The sequence below is a fragment of the Denticeps clupeoides genome, chromosome 7 (genome assembly GCF_900700375.1).
Source record: "Denticeps clupeoides chromosome 7, fDenClu1.1, whole genome shotgun sequence".
In the NCBI taxonomy this organism is placed as follows: domain Eukaryota; kingdom Metazoa; phylum Chordata; class Actinopteri; order Clupeiformes; family Denticipitidae; genus Denticeps; species Denticeps clupeoides.
Window position 1 is genome coordinate 19,895,426 of NC_041713.1, and position 17,089 is coordinate 19,912,514.

A 17,089-nucleotide genomic window follows, 5' to 3' on the forward strand; every position below is an offset into this window, starting at 1 on the left:
AGAATTAACACATTAAATTGTAATGTCAATATTTTTTTATTCATTTTTATGTAGCATAAAGGACTGGTTATTACACAGGTGTGGCACTTGGAAAGATGTGTGATGCATCCGTAAACAGCGATTAGCTAATTAAACTTTTATGTGGATTAACTATATTGGAGGTCAATCACAATGAACTAATCTCCATAGCAACCGAAAGCACAATATGCGCTGTGGTGCATTATGATTTAATCCCCATTAGACTGTTAATATGAGGTGTTTTAATTTAGTCAAATTGAAATGGTTAGATGAACGCTGATTAACATGTTAAATTCCTCCGAGGACCCACTGTGCCAGATTTAATGAATGCCGCACTGCTGCCAGCCTGTGCTTCAATAACAGCAGTGTTCCTTCAGGTAACATGTGAGCCAATGAATTGTTTCACACGGTCCGGCCAGGTGAAGGTGAAACAAATCCAGTTCCCAGACCCAGCCTGTCAGGGAGTGGTGCAGTAAAAAAAGGACCCAAACAAAAAAATTATTTACTTAATGCCAATAATCAATGCCCAGAGATGGTGAAACAGGAACAGCACAATGCAAAAAACATTACTTGCATCTATACACGTAAACGCAGATACAGACAATCATTAAATCGCGGCTACGCTGGTCTGGTACTTGGATCCGGAGCACCCCACAAAGTCAGGTTCATGCCCATCCAGTCCAAGTGTGTGCATATAACACCAAGGATAAATGAAAATGCAAAGCGCTTTGGTATTAAGGTTCAAAAAGAAAATCAACATTTTGAGAAAAATTCACAGTTCTTGGATAAGAACATTAGGATAAACTTATGAATGCCATGAACTTTTGATGCAACACAGCATAAATCCATGGTATAAAGAAAAATATTGTATAAAAAAAAGTGTACAATTTGCAATTAGGCCTTACACAGTGCAAATAAAGTGCAATAAACAAGGATGTGTGCATATTCCATATTTTAAAAAATGGTTAAAATATGATATAGTTTTGAGTTGCACTGAGTGACTTTCATAGTGAGTGTGCCTACACCTACCAGCCTAGAGGGCAGCAAACCAATCTGGCCCGCACATTCAGAGGCTCAGACCCCTCTACCACTCTGACAATTGTACCCACGCTGCTCCGGGGTCGGATAACCCCGGTAATTACTGAGGATTTGGGATCGAGGTAAACTGGATGTCAGGAGTTGACGGCAGCTACTCTCAACACCGGTGGCCAATCCTGATGGCCCATAAATGCCGGATATTTCCGCCCCTTCCAGGTCTCCGGCATTTTCGTGAACTTCATTTGGCAACAGTGTGCATGTTTGTAATTTGAGTTCTGGCAATCGCCACACGCCTACGGGTTAGTTTATGTTCTTTATTTAAGTTAAATCGTTTTCGGCAACCGCGCCAGTATTTATTTGTGTATTGTTTATTTAATAATAAAACCCCTTCCCAACATGTCAGACCTCTGCGCTTCCTTCCCCCGTAAGTCCGTAGTCGTGACAGAATGCCAGAGATCCACCCAAAAGCGCAGAGGTGGAAAGCAGAGAAGAAAAAGCGGCGCGAAGGACGCAGCCCGGCGCGGCGAACGCGGACGCCAGGGGAGAGACCCGCCGCCGGGTCCGGTGGAGCGTGATGACGTCACCCCCGGGAAACTCCGCGAAACCCGGAAGCGACAACGTCGACGGGTGAGTGGGCGGAGCGAGGACGTTGGCGTCGGCAGCAGCGAGGAAGTGACGTGGGCAGCGAGCGCAGAGGATGCGACCCCCACGATCTTCGCCATGTCGAGCCAAGAACTCTGCGCTCTGCTGGCAAGGCTCCCCATGGACTGGGACGACACGGACGATGATGAGAGCACGGGAGACGAGAGTTGGGCTCCGCCCATCGCGCCAGTCTGCGATCGTCGCAAGGTCCGTGGGAACCCACGTCACTTCCAGGGGGGTGAGAAGCGACAACGGCGGCGTCCCTCCAGCGAGGAGGTGGGCAGGCTCCAGCCCGAATGGCCAGAGTACTGTCCCTGGGAGTTCATCGCACCCTCTGGCAGCAGGTAGAGACAGACAGAAGGAGTTTTCGGGACTTCCAGCAGAGACTGAGGGCGGAGTTTGATCGGCCTGAGCCAGGGATCGACCTCTGCCCCTCCACCACATCCAGCGCCAGTCAGGATCCGGGGCAAGAAGACCCAGCACTGGCGGGCGACGAGAAGGTCGCACCTCCTGAGATCCTGGCTGTGCCCCCTGAGGAGGTCCCGGAGAGCCCAGAGAGGGAGCCAGACGACCCTCTCTTCTGTCTGTCTCTGTCTGTGTGTGTGTGCGTGGTATATGTGTCCGTATGTCGCCCCCACTTCCCCTCTTTGTCTCCACCAGATGGCGAACCAGCAGCAGAGCCGAACCGCAGGGAGGGAGTTCCCAACCTGACTGCACCGGTCCAAGGCGAGGTGGACGAGCCCCAAGGTACCCCTAAGTCCAACCGGGGGGGGGTGCTCCCCCAAATAATTTTTTGGGGGGGTGCAGTTCGGGTTGGGGGCTACTCCTGAGGGGAGGGTAGGTGGGGAAGCGATGGAGCTGGGTCCTCCGGTAGCCAGTGAGGAGGGCGGGCCAGGCATGGGCCTGTGTCCGCCTCCAGAGGGGTGGAGCGCCATAGAGCCCCCGGGTAGGCATGAGGACCCAGCTGGGACAGGCAGGAAGAGGGCCTGCTTGTCCCAACGGACGCAGAAGGGGCTAGCCGGATGGTCTGGCAATGCCCCCCCCTTGGCACCAGGGCTGTGCAGCGCGAGGGGCTGCATAGTCCCAGAAGGCACCAGCCTGGGGTGCCTGGAACAGTCGGCGGAGGCTCTGGGACAATCTCCCTGCGCGGTGCAGGGGGTGACACAAGACGTGTCAGAGGGGACGTGTGGAGACAGGGCCCACACGTACCCAGATGGATCGGCCCTGATTATTGTGTGCAGGTACGAGGGTCCGGGGCCGCCATGCGGGACCACGCCGGGGAGCCAGGCTGAGGGACCGGGCCCACCACGCCGGGGAGCCAGCCCGAGGGACCGGACCCGCCACGCCTGACCACGCCGGGGAGCCAGTCCGAGGGACCGGGTCCTCCAAGGATACAGCAGGGCTGTGGTTGCCACCATCCGCCCCGCCACCTCCACTGATGGTACTGTTGGGGCTCCGAGGACGTAGCCCTTGGAGGGGGGCTCTGTCAGGATTGACGGCAGCTGTGCTCAACACCGGTGGCCAATCCTGACTGCGCATAAATGACGGATATTTCCGCCCCTTCCAGGTCTCCGGCATTTTCGTGAACTTCATTTGGCAACAGTGTGCATGTTTGTAATTTGAGTTCTGGCAATCGCCACACGCCTATGGGTTAGTTTATGTTCTTTATTTAAGTTAAATCGTTTTCGGCCACCATGCCAGTATTTATCTGTGTTTATTGTTTATTTAATAATAAAAACCCTTCCCAACATGTCAGACCTCTGCGCTTCCTTCCCCCGTAAGTCCGTAGGCGTGACACTGGAGTGGAATATACAGTATATAAAAACTTATCAGTTACAAACTATGCCACCCCAGATCACCACCAATGTTTCTTATGTGGAATGTTAATTAACCAAACTGAATATAAAATTAACAAAAACACACGAACTCATCTAGTGACAGTCAGTGGCAACCAGTGGCAGAAGCTCAGACAACAGCAAGATGCTAAAGACTAATTAACCTTGTGTTCAAGCTTGATTCTGAATGCCATCTGCCATTTTTCCTCATTTTGGCGCTTTTTCAGTTTTTCAAGTGGAAAAAAAAAATGCAGTGTATATTCCAGGGTGGAAACACAAAAAGACAAAAAGGAATGAAAACAGATGGATGTTGCATGAAGCAACATGTCATTTGTCAAAAGACAAAATGCCAATAGACCAATAGAGTTCCACAGGAACCCCCATCATTGATTTTGTCATTGACAGGCGAGCAGCGTGGAGACGATCTTTTCAGAAATTCTTATTTTTGCAATTTGGCCAAACTATCTAGATTCCAATTACAAATAATGAGAAATGTTGAATAAGATTTGCACTTTCTCCTGCCTTGTCTTGGGTACACTGACCGTGTTGTTCACTTAAAACCCGGTTTTAGGTGAATGAAAAGAATTACTTCTGGTGCAAGGTAATCCAATTTATATTATATAAATCAATAAAACTTCTAGAGGATGCTGCTTTGCTGCCTGCAAGCCTAAGTTTGAAAGTACTAGTACTGAATTAGTAACTTCTATATTCTGTATTTTTTCTTCACACACAGATAATTATAATTGGTGGCATTTATAAATAGAACGGGGGCATTAAAAATGCATATTGTACGTATATCCGCGCTTCCAATATGTTTCTTAGCAACTGTGGCTTTGGCCTTGCTATGCGTGGTGACAGATGGTTAAAGTTATTTTGGTAAGAAAATGGGGGGAGGGATGGAAGGAGTGTCTGGACAAAGAACGTTTTCACTTGCCGCTGGGGAATTGGCAGCCTAGCAACACAAACTAAGTGAAGATGTCCCCTAGCAACAGGGTAGTAATATCTGCCGCCGCCGCCGCCCTGTTGCACTCGCGAACGCCACCACCCTGTCACACTCGCACTCGCGTCCCTCGTCCGGCGGACTCTGCGCCCCAGCCCGGCGCGCATCACAAGCGCGTGCAGTATGTGACACCCCACGCCCCCTCACGCTGATGTGGATTCATTAGACGCACGCAGATGCGCTTGGCAGGGCCGCTGAAACAGACTCATTAGTCACTGCTCAAGTTTCGTAAACTTAATTAGAGCTTTGTCGTAATGAGTGGTAGCTGGGGCCTCTGGAGTCCCCGCCTGTGTGCGTTCGGGGAACCAGAATCCTGTGCGCTTTCGCATTTTACTGACATGAGAACTGTGTAAAAGCAGCAGATGTAGCCTTGTGAGCGTGTCCGGCGTATCGGCCATTCGCGAACGGCGGGCGTGTGGAGCTGTTTGTAATCTTTTGGCCGGCTGACGCAGGCCTGAGCATGTAGTCCCTTGTGGCCCCGGAGCTGTTTTTTCCGTGGTGAAAATGGCAACGCTCGGCCCGCAGCGAGAGAGCCGACCCACTGGGCTTCGTCACAACTCCTGCAGTTGCGTGGAAAAGTTTGCAGAACGGCCTGCGTTGACACAAGCCCGACTGTACGAACAGCCGCTGTACGAACTAACAAAGACCCCGTGTTGTTTCTCCATTTAGAGTGTGTGGTCTTTCTGTCACCGAGCGTGAGACTGTAGCTTAGCAACAGGTTTGACTGAAATGGAGCGACTCGGAGATTGTTTATCTGTGTTCAGCAGAGTGGAATTGATCTATTCTTGTTCCATATGTTGTTCCAACAGGCGGTGCTTCCGTGAGTGGATTCTATGCCGCAACGTAGAAATAGTTTTAATGGAACCAAAGGACATGAGGGTGGAAGTGCATAAGTGTCACCACCGTGTGGCACTGTGAGGCTGCTGATGGCAGGTCAGCTCCCAGCATATACGCAGTAATGCACAGGTCCGCTCTCTCCGTTCCTCCCCTCATCCTCCTCTGCAATATCTATACCCAGAAATGTTCAGGTTCTGCTCATGCATCGTTCCTGCTCAGGCCCATGTAAAATACCCAAGTTCTGTCCATGTTCTCCCTGTGATCGCATCCTCTCATTCCAGGTGGTCCAGGGGTCCCTGCACATATTATCTGCTGGGCGAATTGAGCCACGCCCAGCAGATAACATCTGTAATAGCAGTTTTAGGAAAAGGTATATTATACTGCACACACGGCTCATTGCTGGGACTCAATTAGTCCATTTCAATTCAACAATCTGCACATAAATTAATGAAGAATCATGAATATTCAACAAACATTTTATCCAGTGGTTCCGTTCTTCTTCATACTCGCCTTTCCGAGTTCTATTCAGCTGAACCGCTCACTGTGAACCACAAGGCCAAAAAGACCCTGACATTTTACTTTCTACCAAGCAATAAAACACACCCAAAAAGTGCAGCTTCGACTTCACGCTGGGTGACCAATTTTTGCAAGTGTTGCCGATTCACAAGCAGAATGTGTTTGAGCTGATCGATGGTGATTTGCAAAGGTTTTGATCCCCTTAACTATTTAACCACGTAAACCATTCCAGCCTGTTATCACTCGACTCTCTTTCTAATGATAGTTCGTTTTAGAAACTTCAGTAAAAGCTGCAATACCACTTTCATCCACCAGGCGCCACAGAACGCTAAAACGCCTCAAATTGGCCACCGAGCTTTAGTATTTTGTGCCTCATATAATTTATATAATTTATATTTATATTTATATTTATAATTTATATATATATATGTATTACTGTAATAAAATATGTTTATTTGGTTATTATTGCTGTTGAGGTGTAATCTAGAAAAGAAATTCCAGACCCAAGCCAAAAGCCTGAGTAAGAGAATAACGAGGTATGAATATCGGACGTGTTTGAAGGGCGGCGACAGGCGGGTGATGGGCGCAGACGAGGAAGCGCCCCACGCAGATGTGCGCCGACTCGCCCTGAAGAATGAGGAACACGCTTCCCGAGGCTTCCACGCACAGGCACGGCGGCTCCCCGCACCGACCCCGCACGCACAATTCCCAAATGGGACGAATGACGCGAGGCTGGATACTCCTGAGCGCGTTTATACTCGCGGCCTCCGGAACGGCGGGTGAGTTTCATTCTGCAAACGTCTTACGAAGATGAACCACTGACAGTTTACTAACCAGGTCTTCAGAACTAGTCCTGCATTTCATGGTGGGAAATTCTTATGGAAACTTGTTTCTGGACATCTTGAGAATTATGTTAATAGAAATAATTAATCAAATTTTAAAAAGCCCCACTTGGCCCACCCCGCCCTTCTTCCTCAGACTGGAAGGTGCCTGCAGCTCCATGGGAGATGAAAGCCTGTTTGGAATATTAATTCCCTTCTGGTACTTCTGAGGTTAATACCTGAAGTCAGGGTTTCTGCAGGCGCTCTTCTGACCGCGTTCCATCACCGTGTGCTTTGCAGTGGACTAAAATTGATGAGCGACACACTGTCCACCTTCTTCTGAGGTCTCTGGTGGCTTTGCACACATGACATCATTACTGTGTAGCAGGTCCGACTTCGAAAAACAGCTCATTGAAACCTGAATCGCGGCGACCACACGACCGCGGCTCGGGCCGCACGGTTTCCTCACCTGCGTGCATGATCCGGCAGGTCGGAGTCGGGATGGGCCAGACGGGATTTCATCATGGATCCAATTACACAATGACGTGTGATTTGTGTGTTTCAGCCTCAAACGCGTGCACGTCGAAAGATGTGGGCACATGCAGCCAGTGCCTGAATGCCAGTCCGCTCTGCGCCTGGTGCGCCCAGGAGGTGATGCCACACCCAAATCTTTTATGTCTCTTTTTGATATCCAGGACCTCAGTGGAGTCTCTACATAATTTTTTGGATTTTGTAAGGAAAAAAGAGACATGTCATATGTGTATTTATACATGCGTAATATAAAATTGACTGACGAGTTTGTAGTCATGAGTAGCAGTTCATTACTTTCCTCGCTCTCTCTCCCGTTTATTTCATGCATGAGTAGCAGTTCATTTTGTACCGATTACTTTCTCTCACCCTCTCTTTTCATGAATGGGCATTTGTCAGAACTTTGGTCAGGGCGGGACCAGCGTGCCTCGCTGTGATTTGAAGGAGAACCTCCTGAAAGCAGGATGCAGCGCCGCCTCGGTGGAGTTTACCCCCAGCAAGGTGGAACTCATAGAGGACCGCCCCCTCAGCAGCAGGTCGTATGGTTCCGACAGGGAGACCACCCAGATCAGGCCCCAGAAACTACGACTTACTCTGCGACAAGGTGACTGGGGCTCACACACACACACACACACACACACCATCCAGGATCCCGGAAACGGCATTGCAAAACCCCGCCTCCGGCAGACGGACTAGAAGTCGAACAGAAACGGCTTCTTCCCTCATACCATCACCCTCATAAACAGCTCGTCTATAAAACCATGTTCCATGTCCGCTCTTGCTGGGTCTACGCTTCGTACTTGTTCATTGTCTGTATTATGTGCACGTCTGTGAACAAGATCCTGATGGAATGTTCTGTATATTGTGATACCGTACCGTATATTGTATAGTATTGTGTTGTGTTGCTTGAGAGTCTGTGCTAACACTTGGCCAATGAACACGATTGTGATGATGATGTATTCATACGTGAGCACTTCCACAGGGCGCAGTCGGTGTTTCTGTGCAATGCGCTGCCTCTGAGTTGCAAAAGCAACTTGCGAAATTCATTCAGCGGTGAACGGGTGTGGAGATAAGTCTCTGTGCAGCAAAAGTGCACACGCTGACTTTCACCATATAAAATGACATGTCATTGGAAGTATCAGCAACTACTTTCAAACACTGTTGATGACGCTGTAAACTGGTCTCAAAAGCTCATGGTTAGCACACCTACGCTTCCAGTAGCCTTTGCAATGGGTCTGTCTCTCTGTTTCAGGTGACCCCCAAAATTTCCAAGTCTCCGTTAGGCAGGTCGCAGACTACCCAGTGGATCTGTACTACCTAATGGATTTATCCTACTCCATGAAGGATGATCTGATTAACCTGTATAACCTTGGCAATGACCTTGCCTCAAGTATGGGACAAAAGACCAGCAACCTGCGCATGGGATTCGGTGCGTTTGTGGATAAAACGTTGTCCCCGTACATGTTCATGTTCCCACCGGAGGCGGTGGAGAACCCTTGCTATGGGTAAGCTGAACAGTTCTTTTGGCTCAGCAAGCATGTGTCAAAAAAATGTCTGCAGGTTCCTTTTTTTTTAGACGTTTCACTTCTGCCCGATGGTGCGATTAATATTCAAATTATTCATCAATTCCCAAATACCGTAATAAATTACAGGTTATGGAAGAGCATAGATTACATTGTTGATCAATGCCTTTTGATAGAGCAAATAAATCTCTGGGTCAGAATTAAGTTGAGTTTTTGAGTTTTTTTTCTCTCTCTCCCCCTTGGTTTTCCTTTGGGGCCGGCAGCATCTCAACAACCTGCATGAAGCAGTTTGGCTACAAGAACGTGCTATCTCTGACTGATCAGGTGACGCGCTTCACTGAGGAGGTGGGGAAGCAGAAGATCTCCAGAAACCGAGACTCTCCCGAAGGAGGTTTCGATGCCATCGTACAAGCGGTGGTCTGCAAGGTAACACTTGCGCTATAGAAGAGGCGTAATTATGCATATTTCACACGCTTCCGGATCATTACAGCTCTGCACCTCTATGTCAGCCAGAAAAAAATATTCAACACTGCAAATGAAAAGATTAAAGCTGCCACATCATAAGCGCGAAATCATTTAAGGTGAGAACGTGTTAATGACATGGCAACAAGACCCAGTGCAGCAGAGCCGACATCAATGTTGCCAGATTCTCTGAAATTGCACCGACTATCTGATTAGTACTGGTGATGCTTACTGTAACATGCATACAGAAATGAGTTCCTCAGCACCTATATACTGGGGTGGAAGTAGCCTAGTGGGTAATACACTCGCCTGTGAACCAGAAGACCCAGGTTCAAACGCCACAAAAAAAGCATTTTTGTCTTTAAGTTGCATCTACTGTCAAATTTATGAAAAATATAATCCATGGTGAAAAAAACAACTGAATATGAAAATCTTTTACCCCTTCAGCACCCTACAGGCAGATCAACACAAATACACATAGTTCAAACACAAAAGATTGAAAATAACTTATGCATGTTTAGATTTTTATTTTATCTAAAAATGGTGTTTAAATTCAGCCTTTTGGTTTTGTGATATTATGTCATGCTTTTAATGCATAAAAGACGGGCGCCTGTCATGGCTGCCCATTGCTCACTGAGGATGATGGTTAAAAGCAGACGACACATTTCCTTGTGGCACCATGTGCTGTGCTGCAGTGTTTCTACAATGAGAATCACTTCACTTTCACTTCACGTGAGAATCACCAAACCGGGTCACTTTTCATCTCCCAGGATGTGATTGGCTGGAGGCCAGATGCCTCTCATCTCCTGGTGTTCACCACGGACGCTAAAACACACATAGCTCTAGATGGACGGCTCGCCGGAATCGTCAAACCGAATGATGGACAGTGTCACCTGGATGCGTCCAGCAACTATGACATGTCCACTACACTGGTGAGTCTGTGTATGTGGGCGTGGCATCTGTGTATGTGTGTGTGTGTGTGTGTGTGTGTGTGTGTGTGTGTGTGACTTTTAATTAATGCCTGTTCCTCTCTTGCAGGATTACCCCTCTCTGGCTCAGATCACAGACAAGTTATCAGAGAATAACATCAACCTGATCTTTGCCGTTACTAAAGATATTGAAGAGCTGTATTTTGTACGTTGACTATTGCGCAGTTTCTTACACACAAATGCGTTTACAGGCAAGTTAAAAACTGAGCTGGATACAGTTGTGTTGCTGTTGCAGAACTACAGTATGCTGATTCCCGGGACTGCTGTTGGAAGACTATCGTCCGATTCCAACAACATCATCTCTCTCATCTCTGACGCGTACGCGGTGAGAAATACCACATTCATCTTTTTGTCATCATGGTAAAGGGTATGGTAAAGGCACTAATGAGGAACTTCCAATGCTACAGAAAATCCGCTCAAAGGTGGAGTTGGAGGTGTTGGGGGTCCCACCAGAACTAGTTCTGTCTGTTAATGCAACCTGTCTGAATGGACAAGTGGTCAATGGAGTCAAGTCCTGCTCCGGACTAAAAATCGGAGACACGGTGAGCGGTCACACTTATAATAATAGAGCATTTGTTCTGCTAGATGTGCTAAAGTCCAAGAGTTTTACTTGTGGATGGGACTTTTCCCACTACTGTGGTTCTTCACATTCTGACAGCCAAAGAACTGGCATTGGGTGTATAAAAACAGTTCTAGAACTGTTAGAACCAGAACCAGAACCCAGTATCATTTACATCAGGATCTGGGTGGGATTATATAAATGAAAACCTCTATGTTCTGCATTAAAAAAACAATCTTTACTACATGGCCTTGATGTGAGGAATTGATTTATTGAGATAGGATTTAAATAGATCTCACACACACACATATCTATGTCCACATTTTTTCATAATTGTCATAGTTTTTCGATAAATCATTCAGGAATGCAGAGCAAGTTGCAGACACCAAAATGGAAACTAAATCAGGGAAACATAAGCAGTTCCCTGCAAAATTCAAGCAAATAATAGCATTTTGACCTTGTGATTACATCTTTGAAACACTGTTATTAATACAATCTATGTGGCTCTGTGGCCAATTTCCAAAGCAAAGTACTTATTACAGCATGCATGTAACTTTAGAGCAGAAACCTGTGTCTGGTTTGCATTGGTGAGAAATGGGGCATATGAGGAGCACAGTTGCATATCATTTGTATTCTCTTCGGTTGGCTGAATGGATGATGCTTCTTGCTTGAATTTGTACATTCAGGTCTCTTTCAGCTTTGAGGCCCAATTCCAGAGCTGCCCTAAAGAAAAGGTCCAGACGTTCACGGTGAAGCCCGTCGGCTTTAAAGACGCCCTGAATGTCACAGTGGAATTCGCCTGTACCTGCGCATGCGGGGCCAACGCACAGCCGGCCAGCCCGGACTGCTCCCTTGGCAACGGGACCAAGGAGTGTGGCGTGTGCCTGTGCGACGCGGGACGTTTGGGGCCGCAGTGCGAGTGCTCCGAGGCGGACTACAAGCCGTCAGACGAGGACACGTGCAAGGCCGGCCCGGACTCGCCCGTCTGCAGCGGGCGGGGCGTGTGCATCTGCGGCCAGTGCAGCTGCCGCAACAACAACTTCGGCAAAGTGTGGGGAACGCACTGCCAGTGTGACGACTACAGCTGCATCCGCTTTAAAGGGAAGCTCTGTTCAGGTAGGCCACGCCTCGCACAGCTACCCCTCCAAGCTCCAAACGTTCACAAAAACCGCTCTCCAACCATCAGAATCAAATGGATATGATGTCAATATCATCAGATCAAGTGTGACAAAACACGTAATATGACTCACACGTAAGATGTAACGTGGTTACATGCAAGAGCAAAAATGAAAGAAGCCGGTGCTGGCAGGATTTAAACCACACAAACTAAAATGCAACAGCTTCTACGGGTCTGGGCTTAACGCAAGCTGCTACCTCGTGACGGTTACAGTGTTTACCTACTGTTTATCTTCCACGCTGTCACGCCCACATAGTCTGATTTCCTGAAATGGAATGCAAGCAAGAAAAGAATAGAACAAGTTGCTTTGCAAATTTTTCGGAAACGTTGCACATTTTAGGTTGCCACAATCAAAAAAAAAAATCTGATACAAGCATGTTGGGTCACTGAAGTTCTCTTTTACTCCTGGACTGATATGTATTCACAATCTAATAATGCATTATAAAAAAATGTAATTCCTAATAATCTAAAGAGAATAAATCAAGCATGGCACTGTTAAAATTATTTTTCCAAAACTCTTCTGAAGAAGACATGCTGAAACAGAAGCTTTACAAAAAGAAAATCTTTTCACTTGTGAAATGTGTTGATCCTGCAGACGATCCTATCTGGCAAACCAGAGTCCCACAAGAGAAGAAGTACATTTTGAGGGGGCGGGATCATCTTCGTGCTATGTTGTGTGTGTGTGTGTGTGTGAGCATGTGTGTGCTCATCCCCAGTGGGCGTGAATTTTACTACTTTCCCGGTGGAAGAAATTTGGGCAAGAAGAAACAAGTGTGGCCTTAGGCTACAGAAACCTGCTCACAGACCTCCACTCGGCAAGAAAAAAAAATAAAAAAGACGATCAAGATCAGTCACATTCCACAGTTACCATGACTCCGCCCCTCCATTTTACTTTACATAAGATCTCGGCTGGCTTATTCTAATAAACCATTCAACCTGTGGATTTACTTTTTACTTCACTAGATTTCTCTCTCTCTCTCTCTTTCTGTGTGTGTGTGTGCTCTTTAATCCGTCGCTTTAGGGCATGGCGTGTGCTCGTGTGGCGTCTGTCAGTGTGACCCTGATTGGTCCGGCGAGAACTGCAACTGCTCCAGAAGAACAGACACCTGCATGTCCAGCCTGGGCCTGTGCAGCGGCCGAGGCCAGTGTGTGTGCGGCACGTGCGAGTGCACCCAGCCGGGCGCCCACGGTGCCACCTGCGAGACCTGCCCCACCTGTCCTGACCAGTGCACCATCAAAAAGTGAGTCACCGTGCCGGGAAGGTGGCAGATAAGAGCCGGCGCCCTCGTTTGCGCTCACGCTGCACCTTTGTGCTTGTTTGCAGGGATTGTGTGGAATGCAAATATTACAAGAGGGGGCCGCTGTATGAAACGAAAAAAGTGGAGGAGAGCTGCGCTCAAGTCTGTCGAGATGACGTTGAACTGGTGGACGAAATAAGTGAGTTCCTCTCACCAAACCCCCCCACCCCCACCCCACCCGCCACTGGCCTATCAGACGTGTGTGGGGCGTGCACAATGTTCTAACACACCATGGGTTTTTTTCCCCGCACCCCCCCACCCTCCACCCTCCCTGCACAGTTCATCGTGAACAGAATGCGGTGAACTGCACCTACAAAGACGAGAACGACTGTGTCCAACTGTTTCAGTACCACGAGGAGGCCACCGGCAGAACGGTTCTGTACTTAATCAAAGATGGCGGTAAGGCTGTCTGTCTGTCTGTGTGCCTGTGTGTGTTTGCTAAACTTTTTTGTCATCTACTAGGGCTGGGATATAAATACACTGCTCAAAAAAATTAAAGGAACACAAAAATACATACAGTGATTGCAACAAAATCACCAAATTATCGAGGGATATCAAATTTACTCAAAATACAGGCTGATCCAACTTTGATGTAATGTCCTTAAAACAAGACAAAATGAGTGTCAGTAGTGTGTCTATCTGCCACGTGCCTGTATGACCTCCCTACAACGCCTGGACGTGCTCCTGATGAGGTGGCGGACGGTCTCCTGAGGGATCTCCTTCCAGACCTGGACTAAAGCACCCGCCAACTCCTGGACAGTCTGTGGTGCAACGTGAATGGAGCGAGACATGATGTCCCAGATTCAGGTCTGGGGAACGGGCGGCCCAGTCCATAGCATCAGTGCCTTCGGCTTGCAAGCACTGCTGACACTCCAGACACATGAGTGGCTGCCACAGTCAGGCTACCTCTGGTGGGCACATGGAGGGCTGTGTGGCCCCTCAAAGATTGTTTGAGTGTTCCCTTAATTTTTTTGAGCAGTGTACTTTAATAAAAAAAAAATGTTTCCCCCCATCCAAATCAATCCTCTTTTCATTTGATATAAAATCAGTTTAGAGATTTCCAATTTTTCATATATATATATAAATATGACTTTTCAGACTCGCCAATGTTTCACGTTTAGCAAAATTCAGGCTTTCTATCTCTGACATTGTGGTCTTTTTATGGTGAAACAGTGACATGCAGACACAGACATAAACTCTAATGCTCAGGGGAAGGGGGGCGTGTCGCCAGGGGTGGAGCCGACACGGACGTGACAGATAGATTGTGTCAGAGTGACATTTTGAGAAGGAGCTCTTACCTGTTCAGATGTTAAAAATAGTAAATGATATAACGCCAGACTCAGCTCCACACCACCACTCGCCACCATTAACAACGCCACCACTGTAAAATAACGAAGTCTTAAAATAGGACATTAAACATCTTGTGCCTCTTGACTTAAGCACAAGTGACTTGATTTGCATGCGGAGCGTAAACAGTCTTGTTTAATACACAAGAAAAGATATCTTATCTGCCAATAGAGAGAGAATATTTCCTCTTGTTTTTCTTGGTACACTGAGCAAATCTATATATATTGCACACTTTACAGTATTTGGCAGCCACAGGTTGTGCAAGTTGTCCCACTTAAAAAGATGAGTGAGGTCTGTCATTTTCATCATAGGAACACTTTAACTGTGACACACAGCATGTAAAAAAAATCCAGGAAATCCCATTGGTTTTTAATGGGTTTATTTGAATGATTTGCACACTCTTCAAAGAGCAGGTTTGGAGTCAGCACTGTATCAGTCAGTGAATGAATAATTTATAGCTTTTTATGTTTATGCATTGTGTGTTTATAAAACTCTCGCATACATTAGTCATAATTGTCCTTGTGCTTCAGACACAAAACTGCAAGACGAAAAATGAAAAGATTTAAGGTATTTTGGACGTATTGTCACTGCTGACGTGACAACGGGACGAGACAACGCTGACACGTGCTAGGCTGTTTCATTGTGTATTCTGCAGATGCCCGGAAGGAGTCTTGCTCGCGACTGAATCTCTAACTACTCTGTTGTTCGCTCTTGACCTTGAGAACTTTGCTGAGCGAGGGCAGTGGTTGGCCCTGCACTGTTAATCAGGGGATTGTGGGCTTGCGAAATTCCGTGACAGATCATCATTACATCACAAGCCTGCAAAACGCTATAATTATTGCATGTCTCGTCAGGCTAATCAGCACATACAAACTGATTATGTTGCATGTTAGATAGACAGAGTCTATGCAGAGTCCCATAATGGAATAAAGTACTACTGGGGTTTTATTTTGTGTGCAGTGTGTCCCGAAGGTCCCAACATAGGAGTGGTGCTGGCATCCGTTACTGGGGCAATCTTGCTGCTTGGACTGGCTGCACTGTTGATATGGAAGTTGCTGGTCACCATTCACGACCGCAGAGAGTACGCCAAGTTCGAGGAAGAAAGGGCTAAAGCCAAGTGGGATGCGGTAAGCACACAACATCCGGCCTCTCGAAACACACCTCAATATTCGTACCAGTAGATATGAGCATTTTTTATTTTTGCGAATGGTGCTGCCATCTAATGGAAGTCGGAAGCATTGTTCACTCATGCTTTCTCTCTGTGTCTCAGGGTAACAATCCGTTATACAAAGGAGCAACCACCACTTTCACCAACGTTACCTACCGTGGAGCATCTTAACAGCAGAACCTTCAGTCAGCGATGCAAGATTAGGGACCACGCCCGTCAACACCCGGAGCCCTCCAGGGGGCTGTGGGGAGGTTGTGGTGGAGCATATTCCCAGGGAGACCTAGGACAACGCAGTGGACCCTGAACCATTTTCGTCTTCAGCAACTCCATTCAAGCAAATGTGACACAAAGTTTGAAATTAGATTTACAAAAAAAGAAATGCACTATATTTGTATGAACATAAAAAAGTTATTAGTTAGTAGTTCAAGTTCAAGCGGTCTAGAATCTTATAATGCACACTCAGGAAGACTGGCCTCGTGAGTGACTGGAAAAGCTGTAATTCAATTATGTGTGATTATGCTATATACATACAGTTATAGAACAGCTAACGTGATCAAAAAGTGGTGTCTTTGGCAAGATGCAAATGAACTTTTTTCAGTATCGAATGGACTTTTAACAACTCGTTAAAGAACAAGTGGGAAAAATGGAAAACATTTCAACATGATATGATTTCAGCAAGATATCACATGTAAACTAAGATATGATTTCACACATAATTTCGAGGATTTTCGTGTCTTATCAACAGAAAAGGGAAAACGCCATGAGTTCATGGCTAATTTGGAACTTGTAATGAAACGTTACCATGGATACAGCAGGGCTTTTTTCAGACATTTACTGTCACTACTGTTTCAGTAGATTCTTGTGTAATTATAGCACTGACTTTCATGCTGGAATAATCCAGAACAACTGCTGACAGATGTGCTACATGTTTTTTTTTTTCTTAAATCCGATCTTTTTTTGCAGAGAGTCTGGTACTGACAAAATTGGTACATTTCTGAATAAAAGGTGAATTAAAAGGTGAATGATGATTGTGAAGATGAATTAATTCAAAACAAAAATTTTTTCAAAGAAACAAACATATACACAGTGGTGGCCTAGCGGTTAAGGAAGCGGCCCCGTAATCAGAAGGTTGCTGGTTCGAATCCCAATACGCCAAGGTGCCACCCAGGGGCCACTGAGCAAAGTACCGTCCCCACACACTGCTCCCCAGTCCCCAGCCTGTCATGGCTGCTCACTGCTCACAAGGGTGATGGTTAAAAGCAGAGGACACATTCTGTTGTGTGAACCTGTGTCTCACAATCACTTCACTTCATCACTTTCATCATAATTAA

At 46.8% G+C, this 17,089-nt stretch overlaps 1 protein-coding gene across 1 annotated transcript; it reads left to right on the plus strand.

Moving 5' to 3' along the window:
- The first annotated feature begins 6,480 nt into the window (after window positions 1-6,480).
- On the plus strand, window positions 6,481-16,780 carry itgb3a (integrin beta 3a). The gene is made up of 15 exons (XM_028986635.1): window positions 6,481-6,665; window positions 7,273-7,358; window positions 7,635-7,839; window positions 8,488-8,740; window positions 9,022-9,184; window positions 9,991-10,152; window positions 10,259-10,354; window positions 10,445-10,534; window positions 10,617-10,751; window positions 11,455-11,884; window positions 12,967-13,186; window positions 13,270-13,382; window positions 13,523-13,642; window positions 15,551-15,717; window positions 15,861-16,780. Exons 1-15 carry the CDS (start codon window positions 6,521-6,523, stop codon window positions 15,927-15,929), a joined length of 2,454 nt encoding a protein of 817 aa, XP_028842468.1. The 5' UTR covers window positions 6,481-6,520; the 3' UTR covers window positions 15,930-16,780.
- Window positions 16,781-17,089: the final 309 nt, after the last annotated feature.